Source organism: Ochlerotatus camptorhynchus, unplaced genomic scaffold, assembly GCF_037179485.1.
Source record: "Ochlerotatus camptorhynchus isolate MF236.1 unplaced genomic scaffold, CSIRO-AGI_Acam_v1.1 ptg000888l, whole genome shotgun sequence".
Taxonomy (NCBI): Eukaryota; Metazoa; Arthropoda; class Insecta; order Diptera; family Culicidae; genus Ochlerotatus; species Ochlerotatus camptorhynchus.
The window spans coordinates 3,449-21,071 of record NW_027041341.1 but is presented as its reverse complement, the minus strand read 5'-3'; the positions used below and the strand labels follow the sequence as shown (position 1 = coordinate 21,071).

Below are 17,623 nucleotides of genomic sequence, written 5' to 3'. Positions count from 1 at the left end.
CACAACATTTCACACTTTGTTCCTTAATGCTGAACATATAAAAGGCCACGCAAAAGGAGCCCAATTTACGACTTTTTGTAACTGGTCAAGGTGTTTAAGGTGATTATTTGTAGCGTCCTATATCTCACTTCTCTTCATAATTTCACAAATCAAAATATTAATACTTTTTTGAATGCTCGTAGCTGAAATTACTATTTTTTGTATGCTGCGGAGAAACAAGCAATGTTCGAAGTTAACAGCTTTATTACCCTCGTAAATATTGAGATGTGTGCTCTTGAAATTGCGAAGCGTAATAAGAACTAGGAAACACCTTAATATGGTCAGAAGAATTCTTGACTACTGTTATTGTGAGCTCTAGTAGTTTTAATGTGAATCGCTGTGGAAACCTTATTCCTGATTAATCGTTTTATCACCTCGAAGTTTCAAGAGCACAAATATCAGCTACCAAAATAAATACGCCAATGAAAGCGGAACTCCATACTTGCTGCAGAGCAACAAACAGAATATTCTAATTTCATGAGCGAAGAAGTAACAGTGCTCTAGAAAACTTGATGTGATAGGGTAGATCAGCCATCATGACGGCCATTTTTGGACTCTTCAAGAAATCACCTTAAGCTTAAGAACTCGTCAGCTAATAAAGTTCTGGACGTAAACAAACCTTTCGGAATAGATGGAATGCATGGTCGTTTTCTTAAATGTCTTCACTAAATAAAAGATGAATAATGATGCATCCAGCTTTATTTTATACTATGAGAAGGAATAATTTGTATATAGCAAAATTGTTTTCATTCAGATCCAGTTATGTTGAGATCTTAATCGTTCTATATGGTACTTGCACGGTACATTTTTTCCGCGATCATGGGGACAGATGTCAGTAGTGTGCTTTGAGCAGAAATTTCATGGTAACTTCTATGGGTATGTCGGTTTGTCGGTGGTAATTTTTCCTTTACAAGTTTACAAGTTTCTATTTCTGACATTTCTGACATTTCTTGACATTTTAAATTCATAAAATCGTACTATTAGCTACTTACACATTCATTTCGTTTTCCGAGTCCATAATATTCTTGTCGTGTTCCATAAATCCGTCGTCCGTAATACCGATTGGTGTTGCTTCATGTGAACCGGCTTTCTCTTCTTCTGCTCCTTCTTCGCCTTCACCTTCTTCTTTTTCAACTGTCGTTAAGGAGTCTGCATCGGCAAGGTTGTCCACAGCGATAGCCAAGAACACGTTTAGTAAAATATCTAGATGCGTAATTGTAGTTAAGCAAAATTTGAACAACTCTCTCATAAAAAAAATCAAACGATCAACCTACTAATCGTTGGTATGTTCCATTATATTCAAAGATTAAGGTTTTAAAAGGATACAGTTACCACAAATAAACAGGATTATAAAGTAAATGCTGGCTAATATACCAATTGATGCCACACCTCCATACGCCTGAATTCCATCGTACATAACAGTGTTCCAATCCTCACCAGTAAGAATCTTGATTAAAGTATTATACATTTATTTATTGATTCAAACATCTACCAAAATAGTTTTATGATAAAATACCTGAAACACGGTAAGCAAACTTTGAACGAAGCTATCAAAGTTCGATCGTGGTTTATCCACTTCACTATTAAAATTAAACTTTCCCCCGAATACTTGCATTCCAAGTAGAGCAAAAATAACGATGAAAAGAAAAAGCAACAACAAAAGTGAAGCAATAGATTGTATTGAATTCAATAGAGATGCCACCAGGTTTGATAAAGACTGCCAATACCTGTAAATAAGAACATTAATTACTTCGCTAAACTAGTATAATAGACTGATGCTAAATTTGAAATTTTTGCTCCACAATGCTCAAACGGTTCCAAATTGAGTCCTGATTAGCCTTTCAAAATTTGAGCTCATGTAGTAAGAAACTGACTTGGTCAAACCATTTGAAGTTTATATGGATATTACTATGATAACAACAAATGTATTGTTCATATCTATCTAACGAATATTGTTCTCCTTTAACTTTAACTTCTCTCAACTACAACTTTGATGAAGTTAGCAGACAACGTTGGTGTCTCTGGCGCCTAGAATAGAGCACAACAATCATAGCAACAATGTCACACTACAGAATACAGTGTTGCCCACAAATCAGCTAATATAAACTTCAAATGGTTTGTGCCAAGTCAGTTAGTTACTAAATAAGTTCAAATTTTGGGAGGCTAATCAGGACCCGATTCGAAACCGTTTGAGCACTGTGGAGCGAAAATTTCAAATATTGCATTAGTCTTCTAGTATGCCCTCTTCATGAGCAACTTACTTTGTTACTTTGAACACTCGTAAAAGACGAACACAGCGGAGTACAGATACTCCTAAAGGTGGCATAATCTGTGTGCTAGTTAATACCATCTCCCCAATACTGCCAATAACCACGAAACAATCAAACCGATTAAAGAGCGATACAAAGTAACCTTGGAACCCTAAACTGTACATTTTCAGCAGCATTTCCATTGTAAACAGCGCCACAAAAAACATGTTGGTGTATTCTGAAAAATAAAACAAAAATTAATAAATAAAATAAAATAAAATTAGGTGACCCAAAATCACAAAATTTACTTGAAGTACCTCCTCTACACTGAAAACGAAATTAACTCAGAGAGTGAGTCACTTTTACTCAGTTGCGAGTAGCTTTTACTCATTCATATGGATACATTTCTAAAAGCGTAGGTCACTCAGCGCATGTATAACCACACATTTAGAAGTACCTAATTTTACACGTGTCGGAATCCATCTTTGACATAAAAGATGAGACGTTAACAAACATGTCATGTAAAATTAAGTTCAAAATTTCAAATGTTACGTGACGTTAGTAACTTTGACCTGCATTACACGTCGTGTCCACTAAAAATGTTAGTTAAATTGACTGCATATTCAAAATTTTTCAGCAGCTTGCTGCAAACGTTGGACGGTAATTAATTAATTTATTTATGGTTATATGTAGCCTTTTCTAATTTTATAATTTAAGACGGTGGCATCATCGTTTTAAGTCTGCAAACAGGTGTTAATACATAGTTCAAGATGCTAATTTTAAATAACAGACTAGAGTGGTAATTTTTATACGATAGATTAGGAGATGAAAGTATAGCGTTGATAGTTCCATTAAAGTACGGCAGTGTGAAATTGTTTATATAGAGAGTAGAAAGCAGGCAAGGACAACTTTTATGAATGAAGGTACAAATCGGTTTGATCGTTTTGGTAAAGAGAGATGATCAAACCGATTTGTACCTTAATTCATAAAAGTTGTCCTTGCTCGTTTTCTACTCTCTTTATAAACAATTTGCCGTACTCTAACGGAACTATAAACTCTATACTTTCATCTCCTCATCTATCGTATAAAAATTACCATTCTGGTCTGTTATTTGAAATTAACATCTTCAACTATGTAAATTGTTGACTTCACGCTGAAGTAATATTAAACAAATAGTTAAAGGTGTTAATATTTTGTCAGAAATAAAATAACTCACACGTTTCTACCTTATAATAATCAATAAGTAAATAGTTTACAATTTTTTGAGTCGATATACGTATTAATTTAAACACGTGAAATTTATATCTTCCAGATAAAATTGCATAATATTGACTGCTTATATATATACGTCCCATTATTCTCATTAAAAATTCACGGACAAATAACATGAAAAGCATTTTAAACAAAACGGAATGTCACGTAAAAGTTACCAGATATCCAGTAGTTTTCATCTCGATTTCACGTAAGCAGTACGTGAAAATCAGGTCTTATTTACCTTACTAATCATGTAGATAATCGAAGCTGAATTTTGATCGGATACGTGCAATTCCAGTAAAAGTTTCGAAAATCACCTATGTTTTCACGTTAATCAGACGTGAAGGTTTGTCTGAGTGTAGTTTGAAAGCTAGTAAAATTTTCATTCGGAAAGGAGACAAAAATCTTTAAGTTTTTGGTGGCTGAATTTTAGACATTATTTAAAGGTTTGGTCAGGGTTTTAAATACACCAGTATGAATAAGGGATCGTCCATTAATTATGTCACACTTTAAGGGGGGTATTGGAAATTTAGACAAGTCGTACAAAACAAATTAAGGTCCATACGAAAAAATGTCACGAAGGGGGTGGGGTGGTTCGAAATGGACCTAATATGCGTGACATAATTAATGGACCTTCCCTAAGATTAATCTATACATAAGACGGCACCCATAAACTACGTAACGCTTATAAGGAGGGGGGATGGTAACCTATATCTTTACGAATTGAGTTCTCCAAGCCGGATCTCACGAACACTACACTATGATATAATTTTACACACACTAACGTATACTGGTCATGTACACGGTAAGAATCATACATCCATTTATGAGTAAACGTTAACCCATTGTCAGTAAAAGTTGCACTACTCATTAATGAGTAATTTAGTATACCCATTAATTAGTAACTGTTAGCAGCAACTCATTATTGTTAAAATAATTTACTTATTAATGATTAAAGCCACTTTTATTGAAAATGGGTAAAGTTTTACTCATAAATGTGTATTTGATTCTTACCGTGCATCAGTAGAGTTTGTTTTCGTTTTGTTGTTTATTTTTATTTTCGAATGGGGGCGACCCCGGCGTAGTGGTTAACATCCATACCATCCATATATATATACGTTGCGAACAATTTAAAAATTATTAAGTTCTGAAAAAATAAGTCTTTGGGGACTAATTTTGACAGGGATCGCACAGTAATTTATATATAAAATAAATGTCAAATTTATGGGACGAATGTGAGATCATTAGGAAGGATGTGAATAGAGAATTTGCAAACCTACAAAAAAGTAAAGGAAGACCTAGATCTTTGAGAGGCATTCTCGAAAAAACTTAAAAATTAAAAGAATCCGGTATAAAATTTGAAGCTAATGTGCAAAAGTTACAACACAGGGGCAATACTGACGAATGGAATGGACTTGCAGATAATCTAATTGCAATTCAATTTAAAATTAAAGAGTGCGTAAAAATATTGAATGAAACCCCTATCATCCAAGAAAATAGTAAAGGGAAAAGGAACCCAAAAACACTTGGATCTCTAAGAAACACGTGAAGGGCGTCAGAGAGTGATAATACTCTCAACGTACCAACATTTAATTTCGAAAAGAAAAGTAATTCAACAGAAAATTTAACAATGCCAGAAGTAGTCAATTATGAATTCCCAATGGTAACCGCTATTCAATGTATTCCGGAATTCCATGGGAAACCGGAAGAGCTTCGGCCCTTCCTAATTCAAATAGATTACTTCCCAAAAGGAATCCCAGAAAACGATCGAAAATGATTATATGGAACCTATGTTGGTGCCAGTAAAAAGAGCTGCAATTGAAACGGCTACCAAAAATAATAGGGGGTTGCCCATCAAAATAAAATGGTAACCTGAGAATAATTAATAAAAAAGAACAAAATACTTTGCAATAAAGGGAACAATAGAGTGAACATTGAATTTAACAGTCAAAAACCACCCTTGAAATCAAGATACAAAGAATATGACGTACTGTTAGACTGATAAATGTCGTATGAAGAATTAACAAGAGGCATAGGGTAGAGCACTATTTCGTCGTAATCGCCCATTTCCGTTCTATCGATCAGAAAAGATCAATAATATCAATTATTTCACCGTACACAAATCAATAATAGATGTGTTCCGATAAGTTAGTTCATTAGCTACAACATACATCCTATTGGAGTGCATTATATGAATATTTACGCTCATTGTTCTCAAAACAAAAGAAGCGCTCCTAGCTAATCCTCTTTTTCTACGTTTATCCATAGGACGAAGAAAATCTAATGGCGTTTCAATGTGTTTAGACGGAATTGAAACTCGTAGGACGAATTTAGAATCAAGAAGCAGTATTAGATTTTAAACAATATCTCAATAATTTGTGACTCTTTATCAAATTCAGTAGTACGTATGGAAAGGTGAATAAATTTAGAAGTCATATTTGACAACAATATTCCATTTTTTGTTCAAACCCGTTCAAAAAAGAGAGGTCAAACGCGGGTTGTGCATCAAAAACCCTACCACCATTGAAATGAAGATTTTGATATGCTGTATGAGCCTACAGCTATTTTATAACAAATAATGCGTCCATCAATCGCTATTATAGCTTTTGAATGTACCGAAGAGCTGAAATTCCCAGAATAGTTTAGTATTTCTGTAAGGGCCATAGTACACATTAAAAAAAAAAAAAGATTTTAATTGGTTTTGTCAAAGAATCCCGAGGATACTTTAATGAGAGATGTTTTTAATAATAAATTTTTTGAAAGATATTAATATATCACTCTAAGTATTTTACAGTTCTTACCTAGGACCATCACAGTGAGTGGGGGTAGAATGACACAGCAAGCTCCTCCCAAAAGTCTTCAAAGCAGGAAAAGACAGAATTTTTTTTTTAAATTGAGTTTTGTTTAGAAGAACTTTGATTGTTTTTGTTTTTTATGGTTTTCATGGTTTGTAGACAATGGGCGTAACACGTTTTTATATTTTTGAAAATTTAGGCTTTTCTACACAACACATCAAAAAATCAGCGATGTATTTGTCTTCGTTTTTGAGTTACGATTTTTTGAAATTATCATGTTTAGAAATTTCGCTCATTACTCCAATACGACTAGATTACCCTGCGTCTCCATTGGTACATAGCTGACATAGTCACATAATCCATATCAATTTTTGGCTTCTGCTTTTATAGGCTTGTTTATTCAAAGTGAATACACCAAGTAAATAGCTGCTTAGACAGAGCACATGCTAAAATCATACGGAAAACTTGGTTGGTAAGGTGTTCGTTCGTAGGTACAATGCATGGTGTTATATTTAAGGATGAACTTAGAAGTGAAATAATAAGTAAAGAAACAAAAGCTCTGTTAATCCAAAGATATTCTGTACAGCCAGTGTTTTATAAACGATGAATTTTAAGTGTTCTTGTTGTTGTTTGTGGGTTTCAAATGCTTTAAAGAGGAATCTTACCCAAGCTCTTCGAGTTCATGCGGTGAAGAAGAAAGTGAAATTAGATGGCAGTTCCTTCATATGCAGAAATTGCTACCTCAAACTGTATAAAACCGCACCCGAAGAGCCCACCGCTGGACCATCCGGAGTTCCTGCTGTCAACAGCCAAGGTGAATATTGTATTTAAAAAATGTATTTACATTGGTAGCCATGAGTCAAACGAGCATGACGTCACATTATAGCATTCTGAAAACTTTGTAACGTCAGGCTCGTATGTAGTGTAGTGTTTACAGTAATATCAAATATATTTTTTTAACTTCATTTTCAGAGTCACTAGAAACACCCAGTTTACAATCGATCAGAAGTACTGACAGTGTGCCTACTACAAACGATGATGAAATCGTTCAGCAACTCAAGGAAAAGTTTCTAGAAACTCATGATAATAATGGGAAGTATCGCATTCTCACGACTTTACCTAGAAGCTGGTCAGCATATAAAATAACGAAGGAATTCGGTGTTTCTCAATATATGGCGGATCGGACCAAAACACTACAGGAGGACAAGGGGATAATGACGACACCAGGAAGAAAGCTGAGCAGGGTTAGCAGGTTAGCAGAAGAAACTTTATCACTCGTGTGTGATTTCTATACCAGTGACGAAATAAGTCGAGCCTGTCCAGGAAAACGCAACTATGTTATTACAAAAATGTTGATGGTAAGGTTTATATACAACGAAGATTAGTATTGTGTAATTTGCAAGAAGTTTATGCCATTTTCAAGGATCAATATCCCGCAACTAAAATAGGGGTTTCAATGTTTGCAAGTAACCGCCCTAAGCATTACATTCTGGCAGGAACGAGTGGCACACATACTGTTTGTGTGTGTGTTTACCACCAAAATGTTAAATTAATTTTTAAAACTCTTCAAGATAGAAAGTCACTTCCAGTCGGGCATGGAAAATCATTTGCATTCATTTTATACATTCATTTACATTCATTTGCCTCTAACTTTTGTCATCAACAGCAGTAGGTACTGTTATTAGCTACAACTTTTGTTAACAAGTCAAATCCGTATCTCTGATGCATGACTAACAAGACCGAACAGAAGCCACTACTGTTTTTCAGTGAATGTATTTAACATTCACTGAAAAACAGTAACAAGTTCTGCCCGCTCTAGATACAGATTTGAGTTATGAGCAAAAGTTGTAGCTAATAACAAAACCTACAAAAGCTTTATACATCATTTTGCGAAATGCAGTTGATGACAAAAGTTAGAGGCAAATGAATGTAAATGAATGTATGTAATGAAATGAATGCAAATGATTTTCCATGCCTGCTTCCAGCTGATGTGAAATCTTACCATTGCTTGTTTTTTAAAATTATTTGCACCAACCCCACAGAACAGTTTTGGTTAAAATGTGTGAACATTGCACAGGTATACAAAATTTGACTTCAGAAATGGTTACTATCCTGACCGATGGAAATGTGGAATCCTCAAAATTTAAACAATGGCGTCAAGCTGACCGTTGTATCATGGATTTAGTGGAGTTGGAAACTCAAGAGTTTATAGACATGTTTTTGGAAAAGTTATCCGATTTATCACCACATAATTTCATAGCTGAACAACAAGGTAAATACTTGAAATACGTCAAAAGTAACTTGAAAGTAACGGAATGTATAGGGGAAACGCTCCTATAGTTGCGGTACGTTAGAAGCGTTAGGTTCCTATAGTTGTGTATGGAGTCTCCATACACAACTATAGGAACCTAACGCTTCTAACGTACCGCAACTATAGGAGCGTTTACCCTAATAATATGTGATTCTTCTGAAAAATTTTCATTTGTTGTACAAGACGCTGTACAAGGATTTCATTGCGCAAACGCACAGTGCACTATACATCCATTTGCTATTTATTATAGAGATGATCATACCAAAGATTTAATGTTTACTAGTTTCACTGCAATCGCGGAGTTTACCAAGCACAACCATGTTTCAGTTCGATAATTCGTAGTTAATTGTATAAATTTCATCAAGAGTAAGATACCCAGCCTTAAGAAAATTCACTTTTTCTCAGATGGATCAGGCAGTCAGTACAAAAATAAGATGACAGCTTTTAATTTGTGCCATTTGAAAAAGCATTTTGGTATAGATGCGGAGTGGAACTTTTTCGCCACATGCCACGGTAAAGGTCCATGTGATGCTTTGGGAGGAGTCTTGAAACGAAATGCTGCTAAAGCAAGTTTGCAGGGGCATCTCATTACAACTGCTAAAGAGCTTTATACATGGGCAATTTCTAAAATCGATTCAAAAATACACTATGGCTTTTTTCAGACGCAGATCATAAAGTGCTGGAAAGAAAACTTAAAACTCGTTATAATCGTGTCAAACAAATTTCCGGAACACAGTCATATCATACTTTTAGGCCAGAAAATGAAAATTATATTATTGTGAAACGATTCTCGTTCTCAGAAGAAGACCATTCTGTGAAACTATGAAAATATCTTTAAGCATGTTTTATGTCTACAAATAAAAAAAAAATAATGAATTTTATTTCAAACCAGCTATGGGTAAAGTTGGAAACCATAAGATTGTCTTATCAAAGTATTGATTCTAGTCCAAATATGGACTAGATATGGAGTTCCAAACAGTCCGTGAAAGATGTACTAACCAAATTTAATATAAATATTTTCTATTTGAATTCCTATGCTATGAATCCCTGTAGTAATTATTATTTACACATAACGCAAAAGCAATCAATAAATTTGATTCAAGTTTCTATGAATGTCATGGTAGTCTAGGATCAGAAATTGAAATAAGTAAGTAATGTAACCATGTTACATTCGATATGTATCAATGGAGACGCAGGGTAATCTAGTCGTATTAGAGTAATTTCAAAATATCATAACTCAAAAACGAAGACAAATGCATCGCTGATTTTTTGACATGTTGTGTAGAAAAACCTTAATTTAAAAAAAAAATATAAAAACGTGTTACGCCCATTGTCTACAAACCATGAAAACCTTAAAAAAAAACAAATACAATCAAAGTTCTTCTATACAAAACTCAAATTTAAAAAAAAAATATATATATATTTTTTCAACCTTTTTTTATATATATTTTTTTAACCTTTTTTTTTTTGATATTTTGATCATTCAAATAGCTTCAATGGTTCAAAAGTTATGATTTTTTAAAGAATGCCATTTTTGGAAAAAAAATAGAAAAAAATCGATTTTTTGGACCATCCTAACAGGAAAATGGTCACCCTAATGAGAAGTTAAAAAAATACGGGTCTAATATTTTTCGCACCGACAAATCGACATGAATGACCATAGCTAAAACAATAAAATTTCTGGCCAAAGCACACTTCTGACATCTGGCTCCGTGTTCGCGGGAAATATTTAGCTAAGCCCTGAAACCGCATGCAAAAGCTATGAATTGGTTCGTGTCTGATCTATTCTGGACAAATTATTTTTATCTAGATCAAAAACTCCTATGGTTTTGACAGGTCGGATTGCACATTTAAATCGGCCGTTTACGATTTTCGGGCATAAGTTCGAATGAAGTGTCATGTCGGTTTGTCTGTGATATAACGTAATTGGCTCTATGGAGTTTTTTGTTTAGATTTTATAATATCCTTCCGTGTGCTTTACATACATTTTACCCTATTAGCTATATGCAACAGCCTTATTTATAAATGACCAACGATATACTAAATTAAAATGCAACACCAAGGACATGAAGTCCTTGAATGTCCTCTTATTTGATAGATTTGACTACTTTGCAACTTCTCGGGCCCACATCTGACGATCGATTCAATGTACGGTGTTTCAAATTAATTCCATGTTTCCTGCAGATAAGCAAGCAACAATTTAAATCTTCAGATCTGAATACCTTCTAGATGTTTAGATTAGTGGCCATGAATACGGGAAAAATGTTCTCAATTTCCACTCACAGTTGCACAGTTAGTGATGTGATGAAAATTACCTTGGAAATCATCCAACCATGGTGGTTGTTGGTAGTGCTCCGTTGCCAGGACTCCTGTGTTCAAAAATACCAGAACTATGATGAGCCAATAGAATGCCTGTGATTTAACTGCTTTACGGCAAGCTCTTCGTAACCGACGATTTACTCGATCTATATTTTTGCGTTTTCTTGCACACCAAGATTCTTGTTGAATTTCACCTTCTTCTCCCACATGGTCTGAAGAATCAATTTCATTCACTGCCATCGTTTTGCCTTCTTGCACGACGTTTGCTTCATTTTCTGGGTCTATATCTTCGGCTTGTGTAATCCAATCTAAGTATCCTCTCAGGTCTTCTTCAATTTGCTGTTTCTCTCGTAGCTTCTGGAAATCTCCTCGATTTTTCGCCTTTGTTCTCTCCTTTGAAAATTCACCGCTAAGGACACCAAGAATAAGGTTCATGACAAAAAAGGCACCCAAGATAACCATGGATATAAAATACACCCATTGCCACGTGCTGCCCATAGCATCTTGGATCTGAAAAAAAAACGATAATTATTCACACAGCAAGAAAAACAAATCAGAATTATAAGGTGATTCCTTGAAGCGTCCAACAATGTCCGTCATGATGGTTGATATGCCCTATCACTTCAAGTTTTCTAGAGCACAAACCTAGGGCACTGTTGCGATATTGCTCATGAAATTAGAACTCCAAACGTAGATATCCAGTTTAATTGATGTATGTTTTTTGAGAGCTGATATTTATGCTCTTGAAATTTCGAGGTGGCTATAAGATTTCCACAGCACGTAAAATATAACAAAGATAAATATGGTGGTATTGATATTCTTATAGTGGCTGTGCCCATAAATGCATAACAGTCCTAAACTTTTTGACAAAAATTAGTTATCTTCTGGAATCGATTGTAAACTACCTGTATTTTAATATGTGCACATTGAGTGAACTGTTCTGTTCTGAAAATATCGTCAAAAATACCAAAACATGGTTGTCCCAGCCATAAAACACAATGAAAGAAAAAATAATAAATAAACTGTCCATTCAAAGTGTTTTTATGTTACTTCATACGCGAAGTTTGCGATTTTCAGAGTTGGTTTAAATGCTATCTAACATGAAGCTTTAGTGTGATAATTTATTAGCTAGAGAATGGTCTTTAGAAGAGGGTAGGTAGATAGTTCCGTTAGAGTACGGCAGTATGAAAATTGAATAGAAGTTGAAAATGAGCGAAGGGCCATTAATGTGACAGTACAAAGTCAAACGCACACCTAACCCGTACACATCGTAAGCTGAGATTTGAAGTATGTCTTCAAATCTACAGGCAAAAAGTGTGCGCCCGCCTTTGCTCATTACTGTCTACGCCTGTGGAATAGTTCTAGCGACGTTCCATCACTACCTTTGTACTGTCTCATTTTCAACTTCTATTAAATTTTCATACTGCCATACTCTAACGGAACTATCTACTTACCCTCTTCTAAGGACCATTATCTAGCTAATAAATTTTCACACTAAAGCTTCATATTAGATAGCATTTCCAACCAACTCTGAAATAAACTGTGTTTTTCTAGGTTTGCTCTTTTTACACATGTAACTGTAATGCGTTTATGGGCAGTATACACATCCTAAATATTTTGCTCGTGTGGTGGCTGCTTAATTCTATGTTCAGACTACAGAGTTTTAACCAAGGTTGCAAATACTAATTTCAGCTAAAATAATGTTTTTCGGAATAATAAAACCAAAAGATGGTATGATGGCATGTTTTACTTGTAACTTACAAGAAGAGGTTACAAAGTATGCGTTTGAAACATAAATTTTGCTTTCTATGAGTCACAATCAGCAATTTTCTGATCGCTGAGTGAGTGAGTGAGTGAGTGAGTGTGTGAAAAATCGCTGATTGTGACTCTCATGAAGTGAAATCAACAGGTTTAATATGTCAAACACATTCTTTGCAACCTCTTCTTGTATCCTACCAATTCAAAATATGATTATGGCATCTAATTATTTATAATTTAAAAAAAAAAACATTGTTTTAGCTGAAATGAGTATTTGCAACCTTGGTTGTAACATTTTATAATAATTGATATTAAAAAAAAACATCAAAATAGTCTTATAACATATTATTAATGTTAAATTTACTATGATGCATTTTCGTAAAATTCAAAAGCAGTTTTTTGAACGCATCATTGCAGATTGCAAAAAGCTCTCGTCATTCTATTCTCCAGTCTGATCCTAAGTATAGCAGAATAATAATTGGATGGGAGGTGATATTTTAGATCTAATTTCTAAACAACTAATTCAAGCACAAACTTTTAAATAGACTTAACTGCTTTTGTAAACAAACAAACATAAACCGGTAGGAGACAGTTTTCCTTACGTGATGGATGTGTATTAAACTTTGTATAATTGTGTATTATTGGTAATCATTTCCATTTTTGTAATAAATCGACTATTTTGGATACCTTATTTTTGCCTTAATTTGTTTTCCGTAGATCTTGTTTTCCGTACTGAGTACTAATGCTACCGACGCCAGGAAGGCAGCTCCCACATCTGCATCCTTCCTATCGACCCAACAACTCATGTACCGGGGACCAACGGCTTTACTTCCCGTGATCAGAGTGTTATGCCTCAGAATCAGCTAAAAATTAGCGCATGAAAAATGCAAACTTTAGAAATAAGAACCATATATACTTGAAAATTGACAAAAATCATAGAACAAGAACTTTTGCCTACATATAGGAAATGGATGTAATGTCGGCCTACATGCCTCTAATTTGGGTCCATAATTTCAGCAATCGACTAAATTTTCAATAGCGACCAAAAATATTCATTAGTACCGTCCCATAAAAAAATTGATAAATAGCAGAGAGCGGTACTATTTTTTATGTAATTTCTGGACATAAAACAATATTTGAGGCATTTAAACCGTATTCTGTGTAAAAATAACATAAAAAAGCTTGTAAAGAAAAAGTTTAAAAATATAACAAAAAGTTGATGTTCTACGATTTTTGTCAATTTTCAAGTGTCCATGGTTTTAAATTGCCCTAAAGTTTGTAATATGAATTATAAATATTGAAGATTTACTCTATTCAATATTTGAGTTTTAACACTTTTATCTCAAAATTAATTGTTTATTTTCCCCAGATAGCCTTTTCTTTTCTTAACAACTATGTCTCAGAAGTCATTTCGATCAGAAGTAACGTTTTTGTATCAATTTATTGTCAAATATGCCATTTTTAAAATTTTACAAGATCCAAAATGCCTGAATTTTTGTAAAATGTGAATGATTGCCCATAACAAACTAACTGGAACTGCTCAGGATGAGCAGCGGTTAAGACAAATGGACAGTTGTTTACAAAAGTAGTTACGTCTATTTAAAAAAAACGTTACCTATCACAATACTTACGTAATATAGCATATCAGTCCAGCCTTCCAAAGTTACACATTGAAAAACTGTCAGCATGGATAGTCCAAAATTGTCAAAATTCGTTATTCCAAAATTTGGACCTTCCCAATAGTAACGGCAAATCATTTCTGGTGATATGCTTCCACACTGAAATCCATCATCTCCACAGGGATGGGGCTCATCCATAATTTCACCTTGAAAAAAAATATATCAAAATCCACACCGACTACGATTGTTTCAAAATATACTACCTGTACTGTTGTGGAAACATGTCTTATGAAGTTTTCCGGAAAATAGTTCGAGTCCTATGATGGCATAAATGATGATCACAAATAAAACCAAAAGGGCGATGTGTAATAAAGGCACCATGGCACGAAGAATTGAGTTCAGTACAACTTGTAAGCCTGCAGACAAAAAAAAAAGTTTTAAAATAAAACGATGTATTGTCACTAAAGTGCAAAGGTGCAGTTCGCTAGTATATTGCCGCTCATCGCATGTTGGTCCCCTTTACGTTTTTGTCAAAACTGTTTTTTCAACGGAGATCCCATATTTTCATAATACTAGATGAACTCAACAACTTTGTTCTGGATAAGTTTGGAAAAATAGCCAAACGGTTTGTCCCATTTCTTAAAAAAGCAATAGAGCATTTCTAGCTCAAATCGTTAAAAAAAATGTCAATTTTGTCTCGACCCCTTCTGATTTGAATGAAACATTACTCGCGTGTTCGCTGCTACTAATGGTTGCATTTTTCATTTAAATATGATTTTTTCCTCCAGAGTAACTTTTGAAAAGGGCGTATAAAAAAATGGATTATTTTTTTTTCAAAAAATCATAACTTGAAAACTATTGATCTGATTAAAACGGCATATGAGAAGAAGTTTTAGGTAATTAAATTATCTTTGCGGAAAAAATACACTGAAAGAAAAAACTTCGTAAATTAGTATTTAAAAAACGTAAAACGATGATTATCTCAAAACACCCCCCCTTCGATATTTATATTTTTTTTTTTCAAAAAAACTGAAATAATGCCCTAATATTTGGTGAAAAGTGTATGCTGGTAACTTTCTTAAAAAGAAGTATTACCATAGAGGTAACTCTAAGACCACTGGGTCCCGAAGAAAATCATTATTATTTTTGGCTCACTCAGTACCAGAACAACGGTCCCAAGCAGTCCCAAGCTATTTCACTCACACACATAACACGCGACGCGAGACAAGACACAACACTTATCGTTCTTACAACATTTAAAACGGATTAAAAATTACCTTTCTGTCGACCGGTTTCGGGCGCGATGCTGCCCATCTACGGGACAATGTCCGACTGGTTACAATAGGATTGCTACGCTGTTGTGTAGACGTCCAGAGAAGAGAGTTGTTACTGTATTTTCAGCTTCGTCAAGTTGAACAAAGATGATGTGATGGGAGGATCATCTTCATTCATCAGTGGTTCCTGTGTGTTGTTGATATGCATTGATTCCCATGCATTGAGGTGTGAGGGTTTTCGTACTGTTTTGATGAGCTTCGCACTTTTCCAATCAATTTGATGATTGGAGGCCGTCGTGTGCGCCGCCACAGCTGAATCGTTTGATTTCTTGTTGTCGACAGCATTTTTGTGTTCTTTAAGGCGAACTTTTACTTTGCGACGAGTTTGTCCGATGTACACCGAGGGACAATCCTGGCAGGGAATTCGGTAAATTCCAGACTGCTCATCCGCCGGAATCTTGTCCTTAAGGTTATACAACAGGTCGCGTAGAGTGTTGTCGCTTTTGTGTACTATGTGTAGTCCTTGACGTTTGAGTGTGTTTTTGATTGGGTTTGTGACTTTTGGATAAAATGGTAGGCTAATCCTCTTAGCTTCATCCCTCTCCGGCTGTAGTGTGGTTATGTTCTGTAGGCGTTTCTTGCGTTTGTGTTTTTGTAAAATTTTGCTGGTGAACTCCTTTTCGTATCCATTTACTTCCGCCGTCTTGTAGATACGTTCCTTTTCTTCAGCGAACTCTTCTTCCTCCATAGGTACATTATAGAGACGGTGTGCCATAGAGTGGAAGGCGGCTTGCTTTTGAGCGCCGAAGTGATTGGAGTCCGAGGTGATGTATCGATCAGTGGATGTCGGTTTTCGGTAAATACCGAATTTCAACGTGTCGTCCTCCTTTCTGGTGACCATCAAATCTAGAAAGGGCAATTTTCCATCCACTTCTCTTTCTACTGTGAACTTAATTGAGCTGTGGCGGGAGTTCAGCATGTTCAGTGTCTGCTCTAGGTAGCGTTCCTTCACCGGTGCGAAGATATCATCAACATAGCGCCGCCAGACTCGAGGGAAAAACTTTTGCTTTTCAGCATCTACCTCAAAGTCGCTCATGAAGACGTTCGCCAGAAGGGGTGAAAGTTTGCTACCCATACTAAGACCAAACGTTTGCCTATTGAACTTCCCTCTAAATGTGAAAAAATTCTGATTCATACACACCTCAGCCACTAGAAGGTAGGCCTGAATATGATGGTGTGGCACCCGACTACGTTCTAAATGTCGGCGCAGGCTTCTCAAGGCGTCGGCGATTGGTACGCTTGGAAATAGTGACGCAACGTCAAACGATACCAAGATCTCACCTCGTCTTACCTTGCATCCTTCTAGCTGTTGTACGAAATCTACAGAATTTTTCACACTTTTGCCGTGTGTGACGGGGTACTGCTTCATCTCCTCTACCAGCCAAGCTGCCAATTTTTCGGTGGGTGTACGGATGTTTGATGAAATGTGTCGCATTTCAACTGGATTCTTGTGGATCTTCGGTAGGCAGTACAGCGATGCCACCGTCGGGTTGGGAACGTGAAATTTCCGTATGAGTTTTTCTTCACCCATTAAACGCGCTACATTCTGCCGAGCGAAATTCGCTTCGTCGATCATCACATTCAGCGGGTCTTTGGATTTGCCGTTTTTAAATTTATATTCTTCATACGGGCCGGTTTCGATCATTGCACGGACGCGAGAGTCGTAATCTTCCCTGTCCATAATCACTACCGCGTTTCCCTTGTCCGCACGAGACTAGATGACGTCACGTGTTTTCAACAACCGAATCGTACACCAAGTTTCAAAATTGGGACGGTCTGTGCTATTCTGTTTACCAGCCGTTCGTGAAATGCATTGCTGGACATTGTGACGCGTTGCCGATTTGAACCCGTGTTGGTCATATTGAATGGCACTTTCAATGTTATTCACAATGTCAGAAAGGGGGGCACAGTGGGGGGAAACCGCAAAATTCAACCCTTTGTTCAG

The 17,623-nt window shown here is 35.5% G+C and overlaps 2 protein-coding genes and 1 pseudogene across 2 annotated transcripts; 1 reads left to right on the top strand and 2 right to left on the bottom strand.

The window, feature by feature from the left end:
- Positions 1-1,010: 1,010 nt before the first annotated feature.
- Positions 1,011-15,658, bottom strand: LOC135715407 (muscle calcium channel subunit alpha-1-like). Its single transcript, XM_065238688.1, has 8 exons — positions 15,622-15,658; positions 14,608-14,760; positions 14,357-14,550; positions 10,964-11,477; positions 2,301-2,526; positions 1,556-1,766; positions 1,366-1,486; positions 1,011-1,242 (listed from the first exon to the last, which is right to left on the bottom strand). The coding sequence occupies exons 1-8, from the start codon at positions 15,656-15,658 to the stop codon at positions 1,028-1,030; spliced, it is 1,671 nt and encodes a 556-aa protein (XP_065094760.1). The 3' UTR covers positions 1,011-1,027.
- Positions 7,047-8,009, top strand: LOC135715405 (uncharacterized; annotated as a pseudogene).
- A 72-nt stretch (positions 15,659-15,730) lies between the features above and the next one.
- LOC135715406 (uncharacterized) lies at positions 15,731-17,359 on the bottom strand. The gene has a single exon (XM_065238687.1). It carries the CDS (start codon positions 17,357-17,359, stop codon positions 15,731-15,733), a length of 1,629 nt encoding a protein of 542 aa, XP_065094759.1.
- Positions 17,360-17,623: the final 264 nt, after the last annotated feature.